This window comes from Columba livia, chromosome 23, assembly GCF_036013475.1.
Source record: "Columba livia isolate bColLiv1 breed racing homer chromosome 23, bColLiv1.pat.W.v2, whole genome shotgun sequence".
In the NCBI taxonomy this organism is placed as follows: domain Eukaryota; kingdom Metazoa; phylum Chordata; class Aves; order Columbiformes; family Columbidae; genus Columba; species Columba livia.
The window spans coordinates 2996643-3015425 of NC_088624.1; the positions used below are offsets into that span (position 1 = coordinate 2996643).

An 18783-nucleotide genomic window follows, 5' to 3' on the forward strand; every position below is an offset into this window, starting at 1 on the left:
GTACCGGTGCCCCCACTTTGGGACACACACCTCGGCCCCAGAGCTGCAGCTTCGCTGCCCAACCTCAGTGTCCTGACCGAGATTTCCCTGGTAGAGCTCAGCTGTGTTTTACATAGGATCCACCAAAAAGGTAACAGCTGCTGGCCAGGTCTTGCTACTATTTCAGCCTGTTTTCAGTGTTATTTCTCCTCGTAGCTCTGCTTTTCCCCAGGTAAATAACAGGCCTGGGATCCTAAATAGGAATAAATTCCTCAGAGCACCTTCTCCAACTTTCATCATAAGAACATTCTCCTCTGTCTGTCTGTCCGTCACCGTCGCAGCCTCAGAGAGACCCGGGCGCTCAAAGCCAGCCAGAGTTACCTTCCTGCTAGAAAAACACCGAGTCACCCCGCAAGGACTTGATCCCCCTTTCTGTCCTCAGTGGTTATAGGGACAAATCGCCTCTGCTGGGGTGCCCCCGGCAGCGCCCCCGTTCCCGCAGCTCCCCATTGTTCTGCTTTGGATGGGCAAACTCCCCTTCCTGCCTGGACCGGAGCCGTGCCCCTCACAGGAGCCACCTTCCAGTCCTCTTGCTGTAAACTCCATTTTCTTTTAAAATTTTAAGTCCGATATCTGTGTCTAGTTTAAAATAGGGCATCTCCAGAAACGGCCTCGCAACCTGTGCCTGTTCTCCAGCGAGTCCTGCCGGGGATGGGGAGAAAATGAGATCTCGTTGATAAAGGGATGCTGCAAAGCAGGACTCCGAGCTGTAATTTTTATATTAAGGTCGTGCTCTTTTACTAGGTTCATATGCCAACGAGGCGTTCCCGCTTTACCAAATTTATACAAATCTTTCCTTAATTGGTAATCACAGATGCTGTAATTTAAGACCCCCAGCTACAGAGCTTTCATATTAGCTGCTGATCTATTACTGTAAATCGTCTGAAATAATCAACTCCAGGGAGTGGGGTAGAGAGAGATCCTCGCTCTAAAATATCATCGCTTGCACATCATTTTCACTCGAGAAATGATTTATCTTGGACACCACTATAAACAACACAACTCTCTCACAAACACACACACAATGGCAGCCGCACTGCTGCTGACATGTTTATTGTAATAAATCAAGAAAGGAGGGAAGGGGAAAAAAAAAAAGGTTGCGAGGAGAAGGAGAGGGAGAGAGAGGAATATTCCTAAAAATATCAATGAAATGCCTCGATGGGTATAAACACACATACCACCATGTGAAGAGAAATGGGAGGAAATGAAGACGGCTATTTGTCACATTTTACGACAATAACATTAATAACAAACAATAAATTTACATGGACATATAGACACGCTAGGAATTGGGAAGCCCCTGCTACTTACAATAATCCAGCCCTCGGCGTGGCTTCGTGGTTCCTGAGAATTGTTTTATTGCAGACTCCTCTCCTCTCTCCTCCTCTCCCCACTTTCTCTCTCTCCCTCTCGCTCTTTCTCTCTCTCCTTTTTTTTTCCTCAGCTATAGGCTTGTTTTTTAAAGGACAGTTGAATTTCACGTCAGACACAAGGAGACCATGTCTGCGATTTTCCTGACGAATACATATCTATTCTGCAACCTCTGCATTAATTATTTAATGAATCACGTGATGGGGAAGGGGGAAGGGGGTCTCTCAGTTTCATACTCAAAGGACCACTGTGACCTTCCACCGGAACAGGATTTTTTTAAAGAAGTTTCGAACTGAACGAAGCTTTTCTTGCTGGCCAGAGATGCCCCTGCCCAGGGCCGCCTGGCACGGGGGGTGCGCAGGGCACCCACCTCACCCACTCCTCCATACGATTCGAGGTTTATTTCCCCATCCTCTCTCCTGCCTGGAGCTGGGAGCATTTAAACCCTTCTCTAAACCTTTCCTGAAGGTTGGCTTTGCTGGACCTTGGTTCAGCTAAGCTACAGCGTCCATTTTTCCTCCTTTTGTTGTTGTTGTTGTTGTTTCCCCCACCCCCCCTTGGCACTGAGATTTTATTATAATCTTGTACTGAATAGCACAACTGTTTGAGAGTCTAAAACAGCTGAGAATATTTTTGTACCCCTGGTTTTAAACAACTCGGCCCTCCCTTCGCCTCACTTCCAGGCCTTTCTCCCTGCCGCTGTTATTGTTTGGCCAGCCCTTATTGCATTAAAAAACAATCAGATTTTCAGTCTGAAGAGCTCTGCCAAGTACAAGGATCTCGGGAAAAAAACATCGCAACAAAGGGAGGCGATGGGAAAGGCCGCGGAGCAGCCAAGGCGCGGCCCTACACCCACGGGGGAAATCATCACCCGAGAAAATGCAGCAACCTCGGGGTGTCCCAGAGCGCGGGGGACCCCAGGACAAAGCCTCTCCCACCCGCAACGTGCCAGCATCCCACAGTCCCCCTGGGGCAGCGGCGCCCTGAAATGCCCCCCCGCCCTTCGCGGGTACAACCCGGAGACAGCTCGTGTTACACGTAAAAAACCCATGAAGTCTCAAAGCGGGGTTCTGCCCCCCTTTAAGCCGAGCTTAGGGAGGTCTGGGCTCCCCCCGGCCAGCATGGAGCGGGCGGGGAAGCGCTTGGTTTTCAAAAGCCCTCGATGATATCTGAATCGATTTTATCGAGTGGAAGCGGTTGTCGGAAGAGACGTTTGGTGAAGGTGTGGGAGGAAGCGGGGGAAATATCCCATTAAAAGGGGCTCCCTTCGCTGGGGGGGGTGGGTCCCACGGGGGAGGAAATTTCGGGGAGGCCTTTTATGGGAGCTTCAGGTCAATTCAGAAGCCGCAACTTTCGCTTTACTACCACTAGTTCTTTTTAAACTTTTTTGTTTTCCTTAGTCATAAACCGAAGTGTCCCTGTGAATGGAGACGAGTAAATACAAATTAAAAATAACAATAAAAGAAGGAACGGAGCCGTCACAGGCAGCAAACGGGACACATACCCCCCCTGCCCCTCCGCTGCCATTCTGGGGTTTGTCTCATGCAAAAGGAGAACCCGTTTCGGTGTTTTTCTTAAAGCCCCCAGTTCAAAGGGTCGGAAACGCGGCCATAAACAGCGGCTTCGCCTCCGAGGTGCCGTGATCAAAGCCGTTTTCTTTCTAAAGATAAAATGAACGTTTATATAGTGAGAAAGCGAGATTGATTTACGGATTTAAACACGCCGTTCTTATTGCGGATCATAAATCTGTCACTGGTGCTGAGAAACTCCCAACCCGCTGGCCCGGCCGAGCCGCCTTTCCAGCGAGCAGCGCTGGCCGGGGCCGCACGACCCCCCCGGGCCCCCTAAACCCGGCAGAGCCCCCAGCCCCGCCTCACATCCATACAAATATAGACTGATATACAGAGATATATTTATTTTTACTTTCCGTATACCCCTTCTCTCTCATAACTACATCTCGTTTATGCTGGGTTACGCTATTTTTCTCACACGAAGCCCGATTTTTAATCCAACTTTTAGACTCTAAGGAAACAAAAGGGTTCAGCAGCTCGGACAGGATCGGTGCCGAGGGGGTGGGTAGGGGTCCCGGTTAGGGGGTACCGGGGAGAGTCCACCCGAGCGTCCCTCGGCCAGGGGGGTCCCCCGCACCACTCCGCACGGCTCCGCGCAGCTCCGCGCCAACAGCTGGGCACAGAGAGGCTTTTGAGAGCGCCGTGGGCAGGGGCAAAGTGGGAGGAGGTGCGGGGAGGACAGGGAGGGGGGGAAGATGGAGAGGGACTCTCGGAAACAAAGGAATTTCTGAAAATAAGAGGCGAGATGAGACGCGGGACGAGGGAAGAGCCGGCGGGTTGGGGGCTTTGCTCCTTCGCTTGGGGTTTGGGTTGGCGTTGGTCTCCCCAAATTATTTTTGTAGAGCAAACAGCGAGCAGCCCGCTCTGCAGAGGCAAAGCCCTGAGGAACCCCCGCGCCTCTCTCCTTCCCTCCTTTCTTACAAAGAAGCGAACAAACAAGCAAACAACGGGAGCTTTCCATGTGAAATCAGAGAAGAAAGCGCCTGCCGGCCCCGTGCTCGGCAGCAGAACGATTAAACCGTAATAAAGTAGAAATAAACCCAGTTGTAAATCCCTTCTGCACCCCTTGTTCCCCCCACCTTTTCCTCTCGGAGCCGATTCTCCGCTCGCACGGCCCGAGGCCGCGGGGAGGGCCGGCGGGACCCCGCACGGTTTCGCTGTTGCCCAGCACCATGTCCAGCCTCGGAGAGGTCAAGGGGTTTGGAGGTCACTCCCCGGCTGTAATACACCGCTAATCGCCTAGAAAACGTGTCCTCTGCGTGAACTCTATCCCCCGAGCCGGACTTGCCAGCTCTGGGTTTTGTCTCCCCAATTTTCACCCCGTTCCTGCGCCACCGTTTTCCCGCAGCGCCCCCGGGACGGGGCAGCGGACCCCGCATCGCCAGCTCCCCCAGGACACCCACAGTCCTGGGACACCCGCACCCCTGCACAACCGCACCCCGGCGCTCTGCCCCCTTTGGGACACCCCACCCAGCCCTTCCCGAACTGTGACACGGGCAGGAGAACTTGTTCGGGGAAAAAAAAAGAAAGAAAATAAGCAAAGGGGGGAATCCACAAACTCGGGCCCCCGCCCTGCCCGAGGTCCCGCTCACAGCCCCCAGGACTGAGCCCCAGCCACGCACAGCCGCGAATCCAGGAGGAAAAACCCCCTCTCGCCACAAGAAACCCGCCTGCAAACTTTCTCTGCCCGCTCCCCTCGCTCACGATAAACCGAGAAAACAGAAGGAAAAACCCGCACAAGAATTCACGTCTTGTTTTTCTTTCTGTCCTTTTTTCTTTGCAAGCTTCTCTTCTCTTTTGCTTTCCCCCAGTGCTCTGGCGGAAGGAGCGCTAACCCGAGCCGGAGTGCATGCCAAGAGAGCAGCTCTGTTACCTGGTTCGCTCCCACATCCTTTTCCAGCGGCCCAGGGATGGCCCTCATGCTTTGGGTGGTTTCTTCCAAAGTGAGAGGTCTGGGGGAGGGGGTGACTTGGGGGGGCTTTGCTTTTGGTTTTTCTCCCCCAAAAATAAAGCTTTCACCTTTACGATCCAGATTTTATTATTAATATTATCATTTCCCCTGAAGATTCTCGTAGTACTCCGGGTGCTTTTTTCCCAACAGACGGTCTGCGGAGATTTGCTGTTGAATAACAATGGGAAAAGGATAAGTATTTAAAGAAAAGAAGTGATTAATGATTTTCTGTATAATTCTCGCATTTTTCTTGGCTTCTGTCTGCTTATAATGGCTGTGAACTTTTAGGTCCTATAGAAATCTTCTTTTCTCCCCCTTCTATTCTATTCATACTTTCCAGCTTTGATTTGCTTCTATAGACCCCACATTCCTGGAAGCATATGCTTTGCTTTTTGCCTTTTTTCTTTTCCTTTTATTTTTTTTAAGAACGATTTTTTTTTTGCCATTCTTAGAAGGACTATCCTGAAAATAACACCCTCTTTACAACCCCAGCAGATCAAAGAGACAAACAGCAAAATAAAATGCAACAACAAAACACCCCAAGCTCTGGCATTACAATAAAATACAGCCCTTGCCACCCTCCCTGCAAAACAACAAAACGCCCCAAACTTTAAACGCTTGCAGTTGCTACCCCTAAAAAGGCGACAGTTAACCCAAAATACATCCATAAATCCATTTCTTCTATATCAGGGCGTGCAGCAGATCTGTACCATGGGGATACATTAATATTATTTTAAAGTATTAAAGTGTCAATGGAAAGAAAAATCTAATGGCCGTGTGAGCTGGGGGCAGGGACACTTGGGGGACACTTTATTTGCAAGGTGGTGCTGCGGTGACTTTAATACAACTGCGGGGATAACACAGAAACACACCCCGGCTTGAAGTATTTCCAGCCCTGTCTTTGTTTCTGGATAGTGCAGGGGGATATTTCGGTCCTGCTGGGGGGTCTCGGAGAATTCCGTGGACATTGAACAAATAAGCAAAAGCCTTTTTGTTTTAAATGATGATTTTCTTCGGCGGGTGCGGAGGTTTCCTCCCCCCGCGGACCCCCTGCTCACAATAGTCTTTCTTTATGTACATTTGTAACTTGGAACTGGAATGCTATTTCGTCCTGAACAGTATTTTCGATACTTTCTATGAGAAAGAAAATGAAAATTAATACAAGAGCTGCGGCTCACAAAAGAAGCCATTTGTCTTCTTGATTATCTATTTGCTTGTCAGGCTATGAGCTATCGCAGGAGCCAGCTCCTTTGTAATATAAAAATACACAGAAAACCTGCAAACACCGAGAAACATCTGTGCAAAAATTAGACTCATTAATGCATTAACTACCTTGGAGAAGGAGATTTTTGTCTTTTTTTCAATCGAAAAGTGTCTCTAGAGAAATACAACGTTCCATCCATTCCTTACTCAAAGCAAGGCGCTAATGACTACCTCTGGTTTGTCTGAGACCAGTTTGGGAAGAGCATATTAATATATGCTTAGAACAAATAAATCATAATATGTAAGGCTTAGCAGTACTTAAGGCTGATATACCCTATAGTCAAACATCTTTTGTTTTCATTAGGGACTTGAGGCTGTGCCATTGACAACAGAAATCCCTGGTAAAAAAGAAACGTGCTGTTTCATTAATTTCTTTCAAATAGATATTTTTTGCTCATCGGAACAAAAAGACAACACCCGCCTCCCAAAAAAACCACACAGGGCCAGATTCACAATGAAAAAATTTATTTCCAATTGCGCTTTTTTTGTTGGTTGTTTTGTTCCTTTTCTCTGCTATTTACAGGTATCCTGGGCAGCACGAAGGACAAAGGGAGGGGGCGGCCGGGCCGGGAGGGTTCGGGGGGCCCTGACTGAACCCCCGCTCAACCCGGGCTCCCCCCGCCCGCAGTTCACATTGTGGATACAAACCTGGGCTGGGCAGCGGGAGAGGAGCTTCCCGACCCCCCCGGCCCGCCCCCCCCGGCTCGGTGCATTCAGGTGTTCCTCACCCAGTTTCTAATCTAAACCCCTTCGTTCCCCTTTCCCTCCCAACCCTTTTCCCAGACTCGCAATTAAACCTGCTGGACTCAAAAAAACAAAGCCGGGGGGTTCCTACATCACTCTCCATCCTCTCGCTTTCTTTGTCCACCACTCACTAGACCTAATTTTCCTTTCTTTCCGCCCCCACCAAGGGGTTGTCTCCACTTCCCCCCCCCAGCACGACCAGCGCAGCGCCCGAGAGCCCCCGCTCCCCACGCTCCGTGCTCGGGGGCATTTTGGTTGTGTTGGTTGGGTCTTTCTTTGTTGTTTGGTTTGGTTGGGTTGGGTTTTTTCTCCATCGTAGGACTGTGCTAGAACCGTCGCGTCTTTGGGATGGTGGGGCATAAACTTCCCGTTTGTAGTCAAGAAAATAAAAAGAGGAGGGGGGAAATTAAAAACAACAACAACAAAAAAAGGTGGGGGTGAAAATCCAGTTCGTCTTCAAGAAACTGAGCCTCATTTATTAAAGTGAGCGCTGGTTGTCGAGGTAATAGCAGACATAAGGTCCATCCTTTGTACGGGAGAGTAAACATGACAAATGGGGCAGAGCTTGGCGTGATTAAAGATGAAACAAGGATCCATCTTAGCCAAATCTGAACACGACTATCTGCAGCCTTCTTCTAATGGAAGAGGCACAACGGCGCAGCTCGGCTTTGTTGCAGCTGAGTCTCCCTCTGTTCCCCCTATAAATAAAGAGCAGCCCTCCTTCCCTCGCTTCTTGGAGCACTAACAACAACAAAAAAATATCATGTGTTCCCTACACACACACACACAAACTCACACCCACAGCCACGCACTTTCCATCCATCCGTCCATCCGTCCGTCCATCCATCCATCCATGCACCCAAGGAACAGTTATAGGCTGCTGGCTGGTCCATGGGATCGGGTTTGGGATCCTCCTTGTGGGATCTGCAGGCTGGCCGAGGAGCTGGAAGAGTTAGACCTTATCTTGGTATTGGGTAACTTGTGATCTTTTTTCCATTTCATCCTCCTGTTCTGGAACCAGATTTTGATCTGGCGCTCGGAGAGGCAGAGGGAGTGGGCGATCTCGACCCTGCGCCTCCGGGTGAGATAGCGGTTATAGTGAAACTCCTTCTCCAGCTCCAGGACTTGCTGCCTGGTGTAGGCTGTGCGGGAGCGTTTCGGTTCCCCTCCGGAGTAATTGGGGTTTACTGAACAAACACAAAGGAGGAAAAAGAAAATGGGAGAAAAAAAAAAAAAAAAAGGAGGAGGAAAAAAAAAAAGAGCAGAAGAATTACTGAGCGGTTCCTTTAATGGGTCCTTTCCCCCACAAAAAACATCACACATTCTTTTGGTGGGGGGATATACTCAAAAAGCCACACCGCAAACCTTCTAAAAATACACCCAGAACCTGTCTCCAAATCTCCACCTCCATCCTCGTTGCTTGACGTGTATTCCTGTCTAAACGTTTTTATAAGGTCCCCTAGACACATTTTCCATGCCCTCTACGTGTGTATATATCCATTTATACACACACCTCTGCCCGAGCATAACTCTGTTATCCCCAAATCTTTAAAGTTCCCCCTACACACATGCAAACAGGCAAACACAGACACTCCTTTTTATTAAATATCACACACGCACCAAAAAAAAAAAGATGGGGGAGGGAAAATAGTAAAAGTTTACTCAACCCGCCACTTAAATACAAATTACAAAAACATAAAACTTAACTTATGAAGATTCAACAGCCATAAAAAAGTAGCCTGCAAGAAATTGGAGGAGGATGGTAACAGAGACTTCAAAGGCACATGGCCAAGCAGAGCAATAAAAATTTATGGAGGATGTAATTATACCGCTCTGCAAACAGGCGATCGTAAATCTCCACGAATGGTTATTTTACAACCGGTGCAATAAGATTTCTACAAGACTTTGAGGTGCTACTTAGTATAAAGCAAAGCCACTTTAGTTCACTTACCCGTGCTTACATGGACTTTTTTCATCCAGGGGTAAACTACCGGCTCTTTGCAAGAGGAACTGGCAGGGCTTTGGTTCAGAGAGTTTTGGCTACAGGAGGGTGGCGGGCTGGGGGTGCCCGGCTCGCAGGGCGGCTGCGGCTCCGAGAGGCGGCTGTGCAGTGCGGCCGGAGGATGGACATGACCCCGGGGGGACAACACCGCTGCTGGGTGGCCGGAGCTCGGGCAGGACGCGTAGAGCTGCTCCTTGCAGGCTGACCGCGGCGGGTACATCGCTTCATGCTGGAAAGTGCTCTCTCGCCTCTGGCTGCTGTAATATTCCGGCGAGTGATTGGGAAGGTAATCGCTGTGGGAATACTCTTCACAGGGTGGGAACTTGGGGTCCACATAGTTGGAGTTGATCAAAAACGAGCTCATGGCCATTAATTTCTTAGAATTGCACACACGAAAAAAAAAATATATGTATCTCTCTCCTAAAATTTATTCCTGTCCCCCCCCTTTACTCGTTTTCCTGTTTCGTGAAACCCTCCTACTTACTGTCAAGTGAACAAAGTTGGAGTCCATGTGACAGCGCGGGCCAATGGCGAGGTGCCCTGCGAGCCCCGGATAAGGAAATCTGCCCAGCCCGGGTTCTCCCGAGGCCCCGAGCATCCCCGGGGAGGCGGCGGGGGCGCCCGCTCCCCTCCGGCCCCTCCGGCCGCCCCGGCCCCGCCGGCCCCACCGGCCCCAGGCTGCGCAGCGCCCGCGGGCGAGAACCGGCCCCCCCGGCCCACACCCCTGGGGGTGTGTCCTGGCTCGGGGCGGGAGGGAACCGGGAGAAGGAGGGCGGGAAAGAAATAAAAATATCGCCCCCCCCGGTCCAAAGGAAAAAAAAAAAATCCAGTGTAAAAATGATTTTTCAGGTTTTTTTCAGCACATGATCCATGGCGGTCCCTCCGGGTGGCGGCTGCATCTCATTCCGCGCTAAGGTGATACGGGAAGGGACATTGCGCCCCGAGCCTGGCAGAGATGAATAGGGCTTGTTTGGGATCGATAAGAAATTCATCAGCTAATTCGGGGTACCCGGTCTCCTAAATCACATTTAGCTGTGCTCTGAGATTGACTGGTTTCCCACGCACCGATGGAAAAGAAGGGAGCCCGTCCTCCGAGCAAGAAATCAGGGACTTGATGAACAATTACAAAAGCGAATTAGCCCGAGTCCTAATGCATCTTCGCCTCGCCCTTCTTGTAATAAAGACGCTTTAAAAGCCAGAGCGAACCAGCAGCCTTTCAAAAGCCACCCCTAATTCCTCAAATTCGCGTTTAAATCTGAAACGCGCAATAAACTCCTCACAAGCGGCAGGAAAGAAAGCGATATTTCTTCCTTTTTTTCGGTGTCAGTGTTGAGATTACACAAACTAAAGCAATAGAGGGTTCCTGGCTCTCAAACCGCAGTAATAACGCCCCTGACCTCCCCCAGCTTCGCAGCTCAGATTTTATCTCGAAATGATGATAAAGTTTATCGCAGGAGCGCTGGAGTTGAGCTAAGGTCAAATCCAAAGTATTTCTTTTCGGCTATAAAACGGGTTTCTGGTTAAGACCTTGTTTTCACTGTTTTATTTAGGGTTCTAGGGGTGTGGATGGCTTTTTTTGGGGGGGGTATTTTTAATGCCTTCTGGGATTGTGACCTGTAGTGTTTGTGTCAACTACATATTCCCCTAGATACGAATTTGTGACCCAACTTCCTTTACACAAATTCGGATCTACAGGGTACATATAGAAGACAGATGCATCCTCCTTGGTCACAGATCTCCGCCTATTGCCATAATTATCTTCTGGGGCAGGGGGGCAAAGTTTTGTGACTCAAGAGATCAAGAATATATCTAAAGATGGTTAAAATATTAACTCTTCAGAGGAAAGACAATGAAAGCACTAATTCAGTAACCGAATATATGATACGAGATTGGAACAATTACAATCTTACTCTCTTCTCCTCCGTAGCTTATACATCAGTTTACCGCTGTGCTAAAAAATTACCGCGTTCTGAGCTGAATATAGAAATACAGACGCACAACGAGACCCGAATCCAAATAATCGCCGTTTAAAAGCAAAACGCCATCACTCCGTCCCCCTCCACCCCGAAACCCTCCTAATTATTCCCTGATACGCAGCGCCGAGATTTCATCCATTTTTCGTTCTTGGAGGTCAACCAAGGTCTGAGTTTATACGAACCGAGGTTTGAGTTGATACGAACCGAGGTTTGCGTTGATACAAACCAAGGTTTGAGTTGATACGAACCGAGGTTTGAGTTGATACGTGTGTGTGCGCGAAAAAAAACAAATGAAAAGAGAGAGAGAGAAAAAAAAAGGAAGGAGCAGATGAAAAGAAATACAGAATGTAAAGGCAGATGGGACGACAGGTTTTTTTTTTAATGACAGGCAATTCTTTTTACAACCCGAGAAAAAGATCAAAGGCGTTTCATTTCCGAAAAAGGGATATAAAGCAATAAAATATTCATACTGTCTAGGTAATGAACCTTCATTCGGAACTAATGAGGGTAGCATCATGTTGAGATTTCGTTTAAAATTACAGTTGCCCAAGAGATTAAAAGTAGAGCATCCTCTCATCCTTTCCCCCCCTCCCCTTATTTTTGTATTTCAAAAGACAGAACATTTTTGGTCAAGTGTTTCTCGAATTAATTGCATTTAAATGCCACAGCAGACAAGCGACCGGGGAAAAACTGCATTTCCCCTACATTAAAATTCCTGGGAAAGCATCTTAAATATATTTCACAAACTCCTGCATTTTTTTTTTCTGCCGAAAATAGTTACGACCAAGAATTCGTGTCCCGTAGTTTTCCCGGACACACGATGCCCCGAGATTTTTCAGGTGAATAGTCGCTTTTCCTGATAAAACGTATGATCCCCAGGTAAGCAGAAAAACGAACCTATATTTTAATACACAAACCCAAACGCCCCGAAGCATTTGACAAGCCCGAACGAGCCCCAGGTTTGAGAACAGCGGAGCCAACGCCGCCGCGCTCCGGCCGTGGCAGCGGCTCCCCCCGCAGCGCCCGCGCTCGGGCAGCGAACGGCAGCTCTACAATTGACCTTCCCCTCTAAAACCTGCCGTGAAAGTAACAAGTCAAATCAAATCTGCTTGTACAACGTGTAGGTAAATGCTATAAAATAATTCTACACAACCAATCCCATTAGAGCTCTTCCCCCCTTTTTTTTTCTCTCTCTCTCTCTTAAATTTTATTCCTCCTTTCCAAGCCCATATCTGATTTATTTTATTGTATTTCCTCGCAGACGGTACCGTAGCGATCTCCTAACTGAGGACAGGAGCCTGCATGAGAATAACTAGGCCTATTCTGTATTTTTAACCCCCTCCCACATCCTTTAAAAAAAAAAAATCGGTTTTAATTTTCCTACCCAAAGGCACACGGGGTTTGGAGCCAGCAAACCAGCACCCCTAGCGTTTACCAGAATTCTTCCCCCCACACACCTCCAAGAAATCTCTCTGAGTCCAAATTAAAGGCAGCCCCTCGCTGCCCCCCCGCACACCTTTCTCCCCCGCGCTGGGAAACCGCCCCACGCCGCGGAAGTTTCTCACCGCAAATTTCACTCGGGCTTTTTTCCATTTCAAAGCGACCTCAATGGGGAGGAAGGGGGGGTTCCCCGCATCCCCCAGCCTCTGCTTCTCCCAGCCAGGGGAGGTCGGGGGAGCCCCCAACCCGCCCCAAAATCCCCCAAAGGCACCTGCCAGCGCAGCGGGGGCTGTTGAGCCGCTCCTGGTGCTCAGCGCCGTTTTGGTCGCCCCAAATAAGGGGGCCTGAAGCGAGGGTTGCCCCCCCCGCCCAGGTGTAACCCCGCCAGCCGTACCTACCTTGGCAAAACGTGGGTCCCTTCCCCGAGGCAATCCCCGAGGGTTCAGGGCGCTCCCTCAAAACTTGGTAAGGTTTTGCAGGCAGAATCCTATAGAAACCCCCTAAACACCCCCCACCCCCCCCCCGGCCCACCACCCCCTCCCCAATCCCGCCTGGGCTCTTCTGCTCTCTCTCTCCCCCGTGTTGCTTTTTCAATGAGATTATTTCTCGATAAGAACACTAATTTCCCTCTCTCTTCTTCTTCTTCTTCTCCTTCCTTTTTTTTTTTTTTGGTGGGGTTTGGTGGTGCCCCCTCCCCCTCTCCCCCAGTATAAACCACTATTGTCCTTACAGGCGAGCGGAACTGCTCCTGGCAGCGCCAGGAGGCCCTCTGAGCATTTTGGGGTGGGAAACCCGCAAGTTTTGGTATTAATCTCATAGTTTGTCAGTCTTTGTTAAACAGCGAGGCGTGTCCGCAGCGCGGCGGCCGCCGAGAGCCGCGCTGACCCGCGCTTCACCCCGCGCCGCTCCGCGCCCCCCCAGCCCCGCTCCGCGCCCCCCAGCCCCGCTCCGCGCTTGCTTTTTATTTCTCACACCCCCCGCCGCCCCGGGTATATTCCCCAACCTCCTCCAGGGATCTCGCTCTGGAGTTTGCCAGCAATGGGGAGGGGGATTTGACTTGATTTTTTTCCCTTTCTGAAGAGCAAACCTTTCGGGTTTGTGTATTAAACTGGGAATTCCACCCCCCTCCCCCCCCCCAGCAAACGGGGAGCGCTGGAAGCCTGAGATGCTTCTCTAGGGGAGAACGTTTAATAAGGAGCAACCAGCCCCTCGGTTGCATCTGAGTTGTGTAAATGTATCGAGGGTGGAAACCAGCCCACACCTGTTTTGCAACGGGGAAAGGAAGGTTTAAGCCTTGCGTGGCTTCCCTGCCAGCCTTGGGTGTCCTTTCCATTTCTCATGGATGAAAAAAAATCAGACTTTCACCTCAAGCCCTCGATGCAGGGAGCGCTGGCCGGGCAGCATCCCTGCCGCCCCACCTTGCCACCGCCAACCCCGAGAAACAGCTCATTTGGGGAAGAAAAACGGGATTAAAAAGCTCATTCCATTGATTGTCAGGTAGGGAAAAGAAAAAGAAGGGAAACCCACCCCGAACGGTGCTCGCAGCGCTCGGCTGGTGCTGCGGGACGCTGAGCCCGGGCCGCGCCGAGTCCGCCCCGAGAGAGGGAGATGAATTAGAAATAGCCTTGGAAATGATACCTTTAATTTCCTCCCTCTGCCCTCCCTCCCTCACCCCTCCAAATGAACGCACTTCACACGAACACGCAGCCTCGCGTCCCTAAATTGAAAGTTAAACGTTCTGCTGTAGGAGTGAATATTATAAGGAAAGTTGGGAGGTGGTTTTTTTTCTATCTTATTTTTTTTTTATTGCCGTGAAATTATACCTTCTTGTTTTAATATCCCGAAAACAAATGGCCTTTATTATCCATTACCTGTTCTATAAACCTGGAGTAGAAATGACTGTTCTAGAGAGATAAGTATAGTAATTACAAGGGCGAAGAGATGGATCACCCAAGTTACAACTAAACGGTAGCCCTTATATAGTGATATTTTATAAATACCAAGCAAATTCATGGCAATTAATTAAACCCGAGCCTTATCACGCGAAACAAAACGCTTTACGTTCTCTTGAATTTCACCTACTCCATGAATATATCCGCATCGGGAAAGCAAATGGATTTTCCAGAATGCCTTTCCCAGGGCTCTAATATTCTCTCTTTCTCTTCCAAGAAAAATGACCCTTGTTATAAGTATTTAGTCACTCAAAATATTTAAAAGCCGAGGGGGGGGGGGGAAAGGGCAATTTTGCAGGGCTTTTTTTCCCCCAGAAAAGTTTGCCTTGTTACGACTGTTTGCTTAAGAAGCCATTCGAAAGATCTACCCCGGTCCCAGTGCAACTAATATTTAGAGTTTGGAGGGTTCAAAGTCTGGCAGTGTAGAAATAACTTTGAAATGCCAAGGGAAATATTTATTACATCAGTTCATTAAACTGTTGCAATGACCAGAGTGGAGTCACATTTCAAGCAAGGGATAGAAAACATTTCATTCCAATTCTGACGGAAAGCGTGCTGCAAAACAAAAATAACTGCGACCCGTCCGAGCCACGAAACGGGCGCTTAAAAGAGCCTTTAAATACACACATTGAGTTTTGTAAAGCCACCAGTCCGTTCGTTTTGCACATAGATCATTATTCTAGGTTTCCTTGGGTTAAAGTAGAAATGCGGAGATTAAATAATGAACGTTATTTCGTGTAATTCTTGTATATTTTTGGATGGGTATTTGCCCTCATAGCGAGTGGGAGACAGGAACCTCTCCAAGGGACTTTCCAAGGGAAGATGTTACAACACATTTCCACCCACCGTGTCAGCCCTTTTCTTTGGGTATAATTTAAACCCTATCCAAACAGAACTGACGCAGGAACGAAAATTATTTCTTAACTGCTCGCGTTAATATCCTAGAGGGACCTCCACGTAATTGGATTGAATAAATGCATTTCCCCCTATATTCTGCTAATTCGCCTCCAAACAGCATTGCAGGGGTTATCTTAGACAAACACCACGCAGTTGCTCGACGTTTCCTCGCGGGAGCCCCGAATCAATGCAGGTTCTTTGGTACCGACCCCCCCCCCCCTCGCCCTGTTTCCCCCCCCCGGGTCGCTCCCACCTCGTCTGGTCTCTCCCATGGCTGCCGGGAGCGGAGCCTCTTCCTCCCACCTCGCTCCCCCCTTTCTCCCTCTCCCCTTTTCTCCACCCTGACATCAGTCTATCAGGGTTATACACAGGACTGAGTCACGCACAGCCTAAACTTTTGACCCTCAACTTTTTGACCCCTCGAGCTATAATGCTGTATTAACAAGCCCCCCAAGACCAGAGTTACTGTCTACGTCTCTAGAAATTCATGCGACGCTGATTTCCCATTTTATTTATTTTGATTAAAAAGAAAAGAAAAAAAATAAGCTGGACATTTCTTAGTGACTTTTTTTTTCCTAGGGGAGAACTACAAAATCAGAGCTTTGCAAACATTAGATGTTTATCCCCAGCTCACCCACTGCTGTCGTAGACCATTTTATTTTTCGCTTTTCCTTCCCCCTACTTTTATAATTGAAAATATAAGAGAGAAAAAAGAAACACACCTTAAATCACTGCGATATTTTATTTGGGATTTCACCTAGATGTGTTGTTGACTGCTCTAATTAGCTGGCTTGGTTTGGTTGTTGTGGGATTTTTTGTTTTCTGTTGTTTTTTCTCCTTTTTGGGGGGATAAAGAGGGAGATGTTTTTATGATTCGATGTTCCTGTGATTCTCCCCACAGCACCGGAGCTCGGAACGAGCAGCGCGGCGGCCGGAGCCCGGGGGGGGGAACCCGCGGGGGGAACCGAGCCCGGGGATCCCGGGGGCGGCCGGTCCCGCTCCAGCCCGGCCCGGCCCGGCCCGGCCCCGCTGTCCGTGAACTTGGTCTCAGGCGGGCTCTGCTGGCTGCTCGGGGACGTTACAGCCCCGGCGCCTGCACCGCGTCCCCTGCCCGGGGCTCCCCCCGCTCCAGCCCCAATTCAGCCCAAATTCCGCTCCCCCCCTCCCCATTTTGCAGACTCTCCCTGTATAAACAGAGCCCGGATTTGTCACCGAGCGAATGTCCTTTACACAAAATCCCAGCGCTGTAATTTGTTTTGACTTGAAGGATATATATATATATCTATATGTGTATATATACACACACACACATACACATGTTAAAAAGAGATAAATCAAAGTGGAAAAAAGCCTCGTACTAGTCGGATTCTTTCAACGCTCGCTGTCAAAATAGTTTCTTTTTAAAGCTATTTAGGGAAACAGTACACGGAAAAACTACGCAGGGTGGACACCTCTCGAGTTAAGTTATCAACCTCCTTCCAAATATCATTTGTTTAACCTTAGGAGAGGAAAGAATGGGAAAAATCAGTCCAGGCACCGAAATAGCCACGTTCTGAAAGAAAATTTCATTCTGAAATCCGTTCTAGGGTGGAAAGAGAACCCCGGAGGAGGAGCTAAACCTCATAAAAAGTCCTTTTCGGGTTCCCTAATTGAGGAGGGACCTTTATCAAGAGGATTTAAAATAATCCCGTCAGCTCCTTCCCTTCAGGTTGGACGTATAGTAAAAAATAGGGGGGGGAAATAGAAGAAAAAAAGGAAGGGGTTGGGGCTGAGGGAAAGAAAGAGCAATTTCTCAGCCTGAAATTCAGCTGTGGGGGAGGGAAAGGGGCTTGAGGAGCTGGAGGGAAAGGGCTGGTTTCCTTCCAAACCCTTCCCTTCGGGGGAGGTCACGGTGTGTGTGTGGAGCCAGGAGTCATTTACAGGACTATCGCGAATAAATAGGTGAAGAATCGGATTCTTCCTTTAAATAGACTGAAATACAAGAATTACAGCCCGAGCAGTGCGATTTCTAGTCCCTGTCGCCAGCCCATCCCCGCCAAGGCAGATAAGCACCCAAAGCCTCCCAATCTTCGTTTTTGTGGCCAAGAGAGAGAAAAAAAAGGCGGGGGGGGAGATCCCTTTGGCTTCTCAAAAGCATAATCACCACATTGTTGGTGTGTGTCTGTACTGGAGCAGCAACATGAGGCACATCCAGCCCTCCCCCTCTCTTACTGCCGGTCCCAGCCGGGCACTGGGACTTGGTAAATTCAAGAAGAAATCAAAAGCCCAAATCCTGGAGCTTGTGTTTGCGTTACAAAGGTGCCCGGGCAGCCCCGGCTCCGTGTCGGGCTGGGATGCGATGCTGAGAGGAGCCGGGCTGTACAAGTCTGCTGACCTCGGAATGATCCCTCTTGCCTATGAATTATTGATGAGATATGAGCTCTGATTTCTCTTTTCAGTATGCAAACCCCATTATACTGTTAAAATGGCGATTTAATCGTTTAGAATAGCTGCGCTTTTTTCCAACTCATTTGTGCCCCTTCCTTTTCATTTAATTCTCTTAATTAAATCCTTTAACAGATTTTAATCGCTTCTTGTTGAATAAAATAAGATATCATACACATCTGTAACTAGGTTACCTTGGCGAAGTTTGGTTTTGGTGGGGTTTCTGTGTTTTGGTTTTGGTGTTACTTTGGTCTGCTTGCTTTCTTGGTTGAATTTAAAAAACCTGGCTGGAAGGAAATCTAATTTAGTGTTACGCCATACCCAGTGATCAAAGACGGTCTGGAGTGCACACACACTTAAAAGAAATCCCTAAAAAATACATTAAAATAAAGCAAGCTACGACGATGGCCTGACAGCTTGGAGCTGCCTTTGGCACCGCAGTGCGCCCTGATCCTCGCTGCACAAACGTGTTGTCCCTCCCTTGTCTCGCTGAACAAACCTGGCAACCAAGTGGGTATTTTAGGGGTGAAATGGCACCTTTTTCGCCCCTCGGCAGCAGGCTGGCCATGGGGAGGTGCCCCAAAAGGCAGCTTGAGGGGGGCTGGAATGAATGAATGAATAGAGATGCTCAGCTCAGCTGGTCCAGCCTGTGGAGCCTGGGCTGGACCCTGAGTGAGAAATCACTGCTTTGGGGGTTCTTTTATTTCTTCCCCAAGTACCAGCGACGTTTATATACTGTTCACTAAACAAAACAGGAAACCTTCGGGGATGGGGAGAACATGAGACATGACAAGGGGGGGGCGGGAAATAAATAAATAAAGAAAGAAAGAAAAAAGGCAAAAGTGCCTGCGGTTGCAGCCGATGTCAGTCAGTGAGGGGCTGAGCCAGGTGAGCTCATGGGAGGCTCCTCCAGGCTGGGGCAGCCCCTGCACTGTGGGACAAATGGCCCCAGGCTGCTCGGGCCGCCACTGGCCGCAGTTTTGGGGAGTCCCTAAAGCAAAGGTTTCCCCATTAGTACCAAGAGTCATGGCACAAAGATCTGCGCAACAGCAGGTTTTAAATATATATATACACATGTATTTTTGCCTTTTTAAATAGTAATCATGTGCCAGACATTCTCCATATTCTTAAACCCGATATTAAAGCACTTTGT

General features: G+C 48.9%; 2 protein-coding genes across 2 annotated transcripts in view; both read right to left on the reverse strand.

Moving 5' to 3' along the window:
- The window catches only part of HOXB3 (homeobox B3), a 55638-nt gene that overhangs the window by 18261 nt on the left and 18594 nt on the right, over window positions 1-18783 (reverse strand). The window contains exon 2 of the mRNA XM_065039736.1: window positions 1351-5100. The gene's annotated coding sequence lies outside the window, so the exon portion shown is untranslated. The remainder of the gene's footprint in view (window positions 1-1350; window positions 5101-18783) is intronic.
- On the reverse strand, window positions 6644-10642 carry HOXB4 (homeobox B4). The gene is made up of 3 exons (XM_013368944.3): window positions 9426-10642; window positions 8891-9317; window positions 6644-8126 (listed from the first exon to the last, which is right to left on the reverse strand). The coding sequence occupies exons 1-3, from the start codon at window positions 9537-9539 to the stop codon at window positions 7810-7812; spliced, it is 858 nt and encodes a 285-aa protein (XP_013224398.3). The 5' UTR covers window positions 9540-10642; the 3' UTR covers window positions 6644-7809.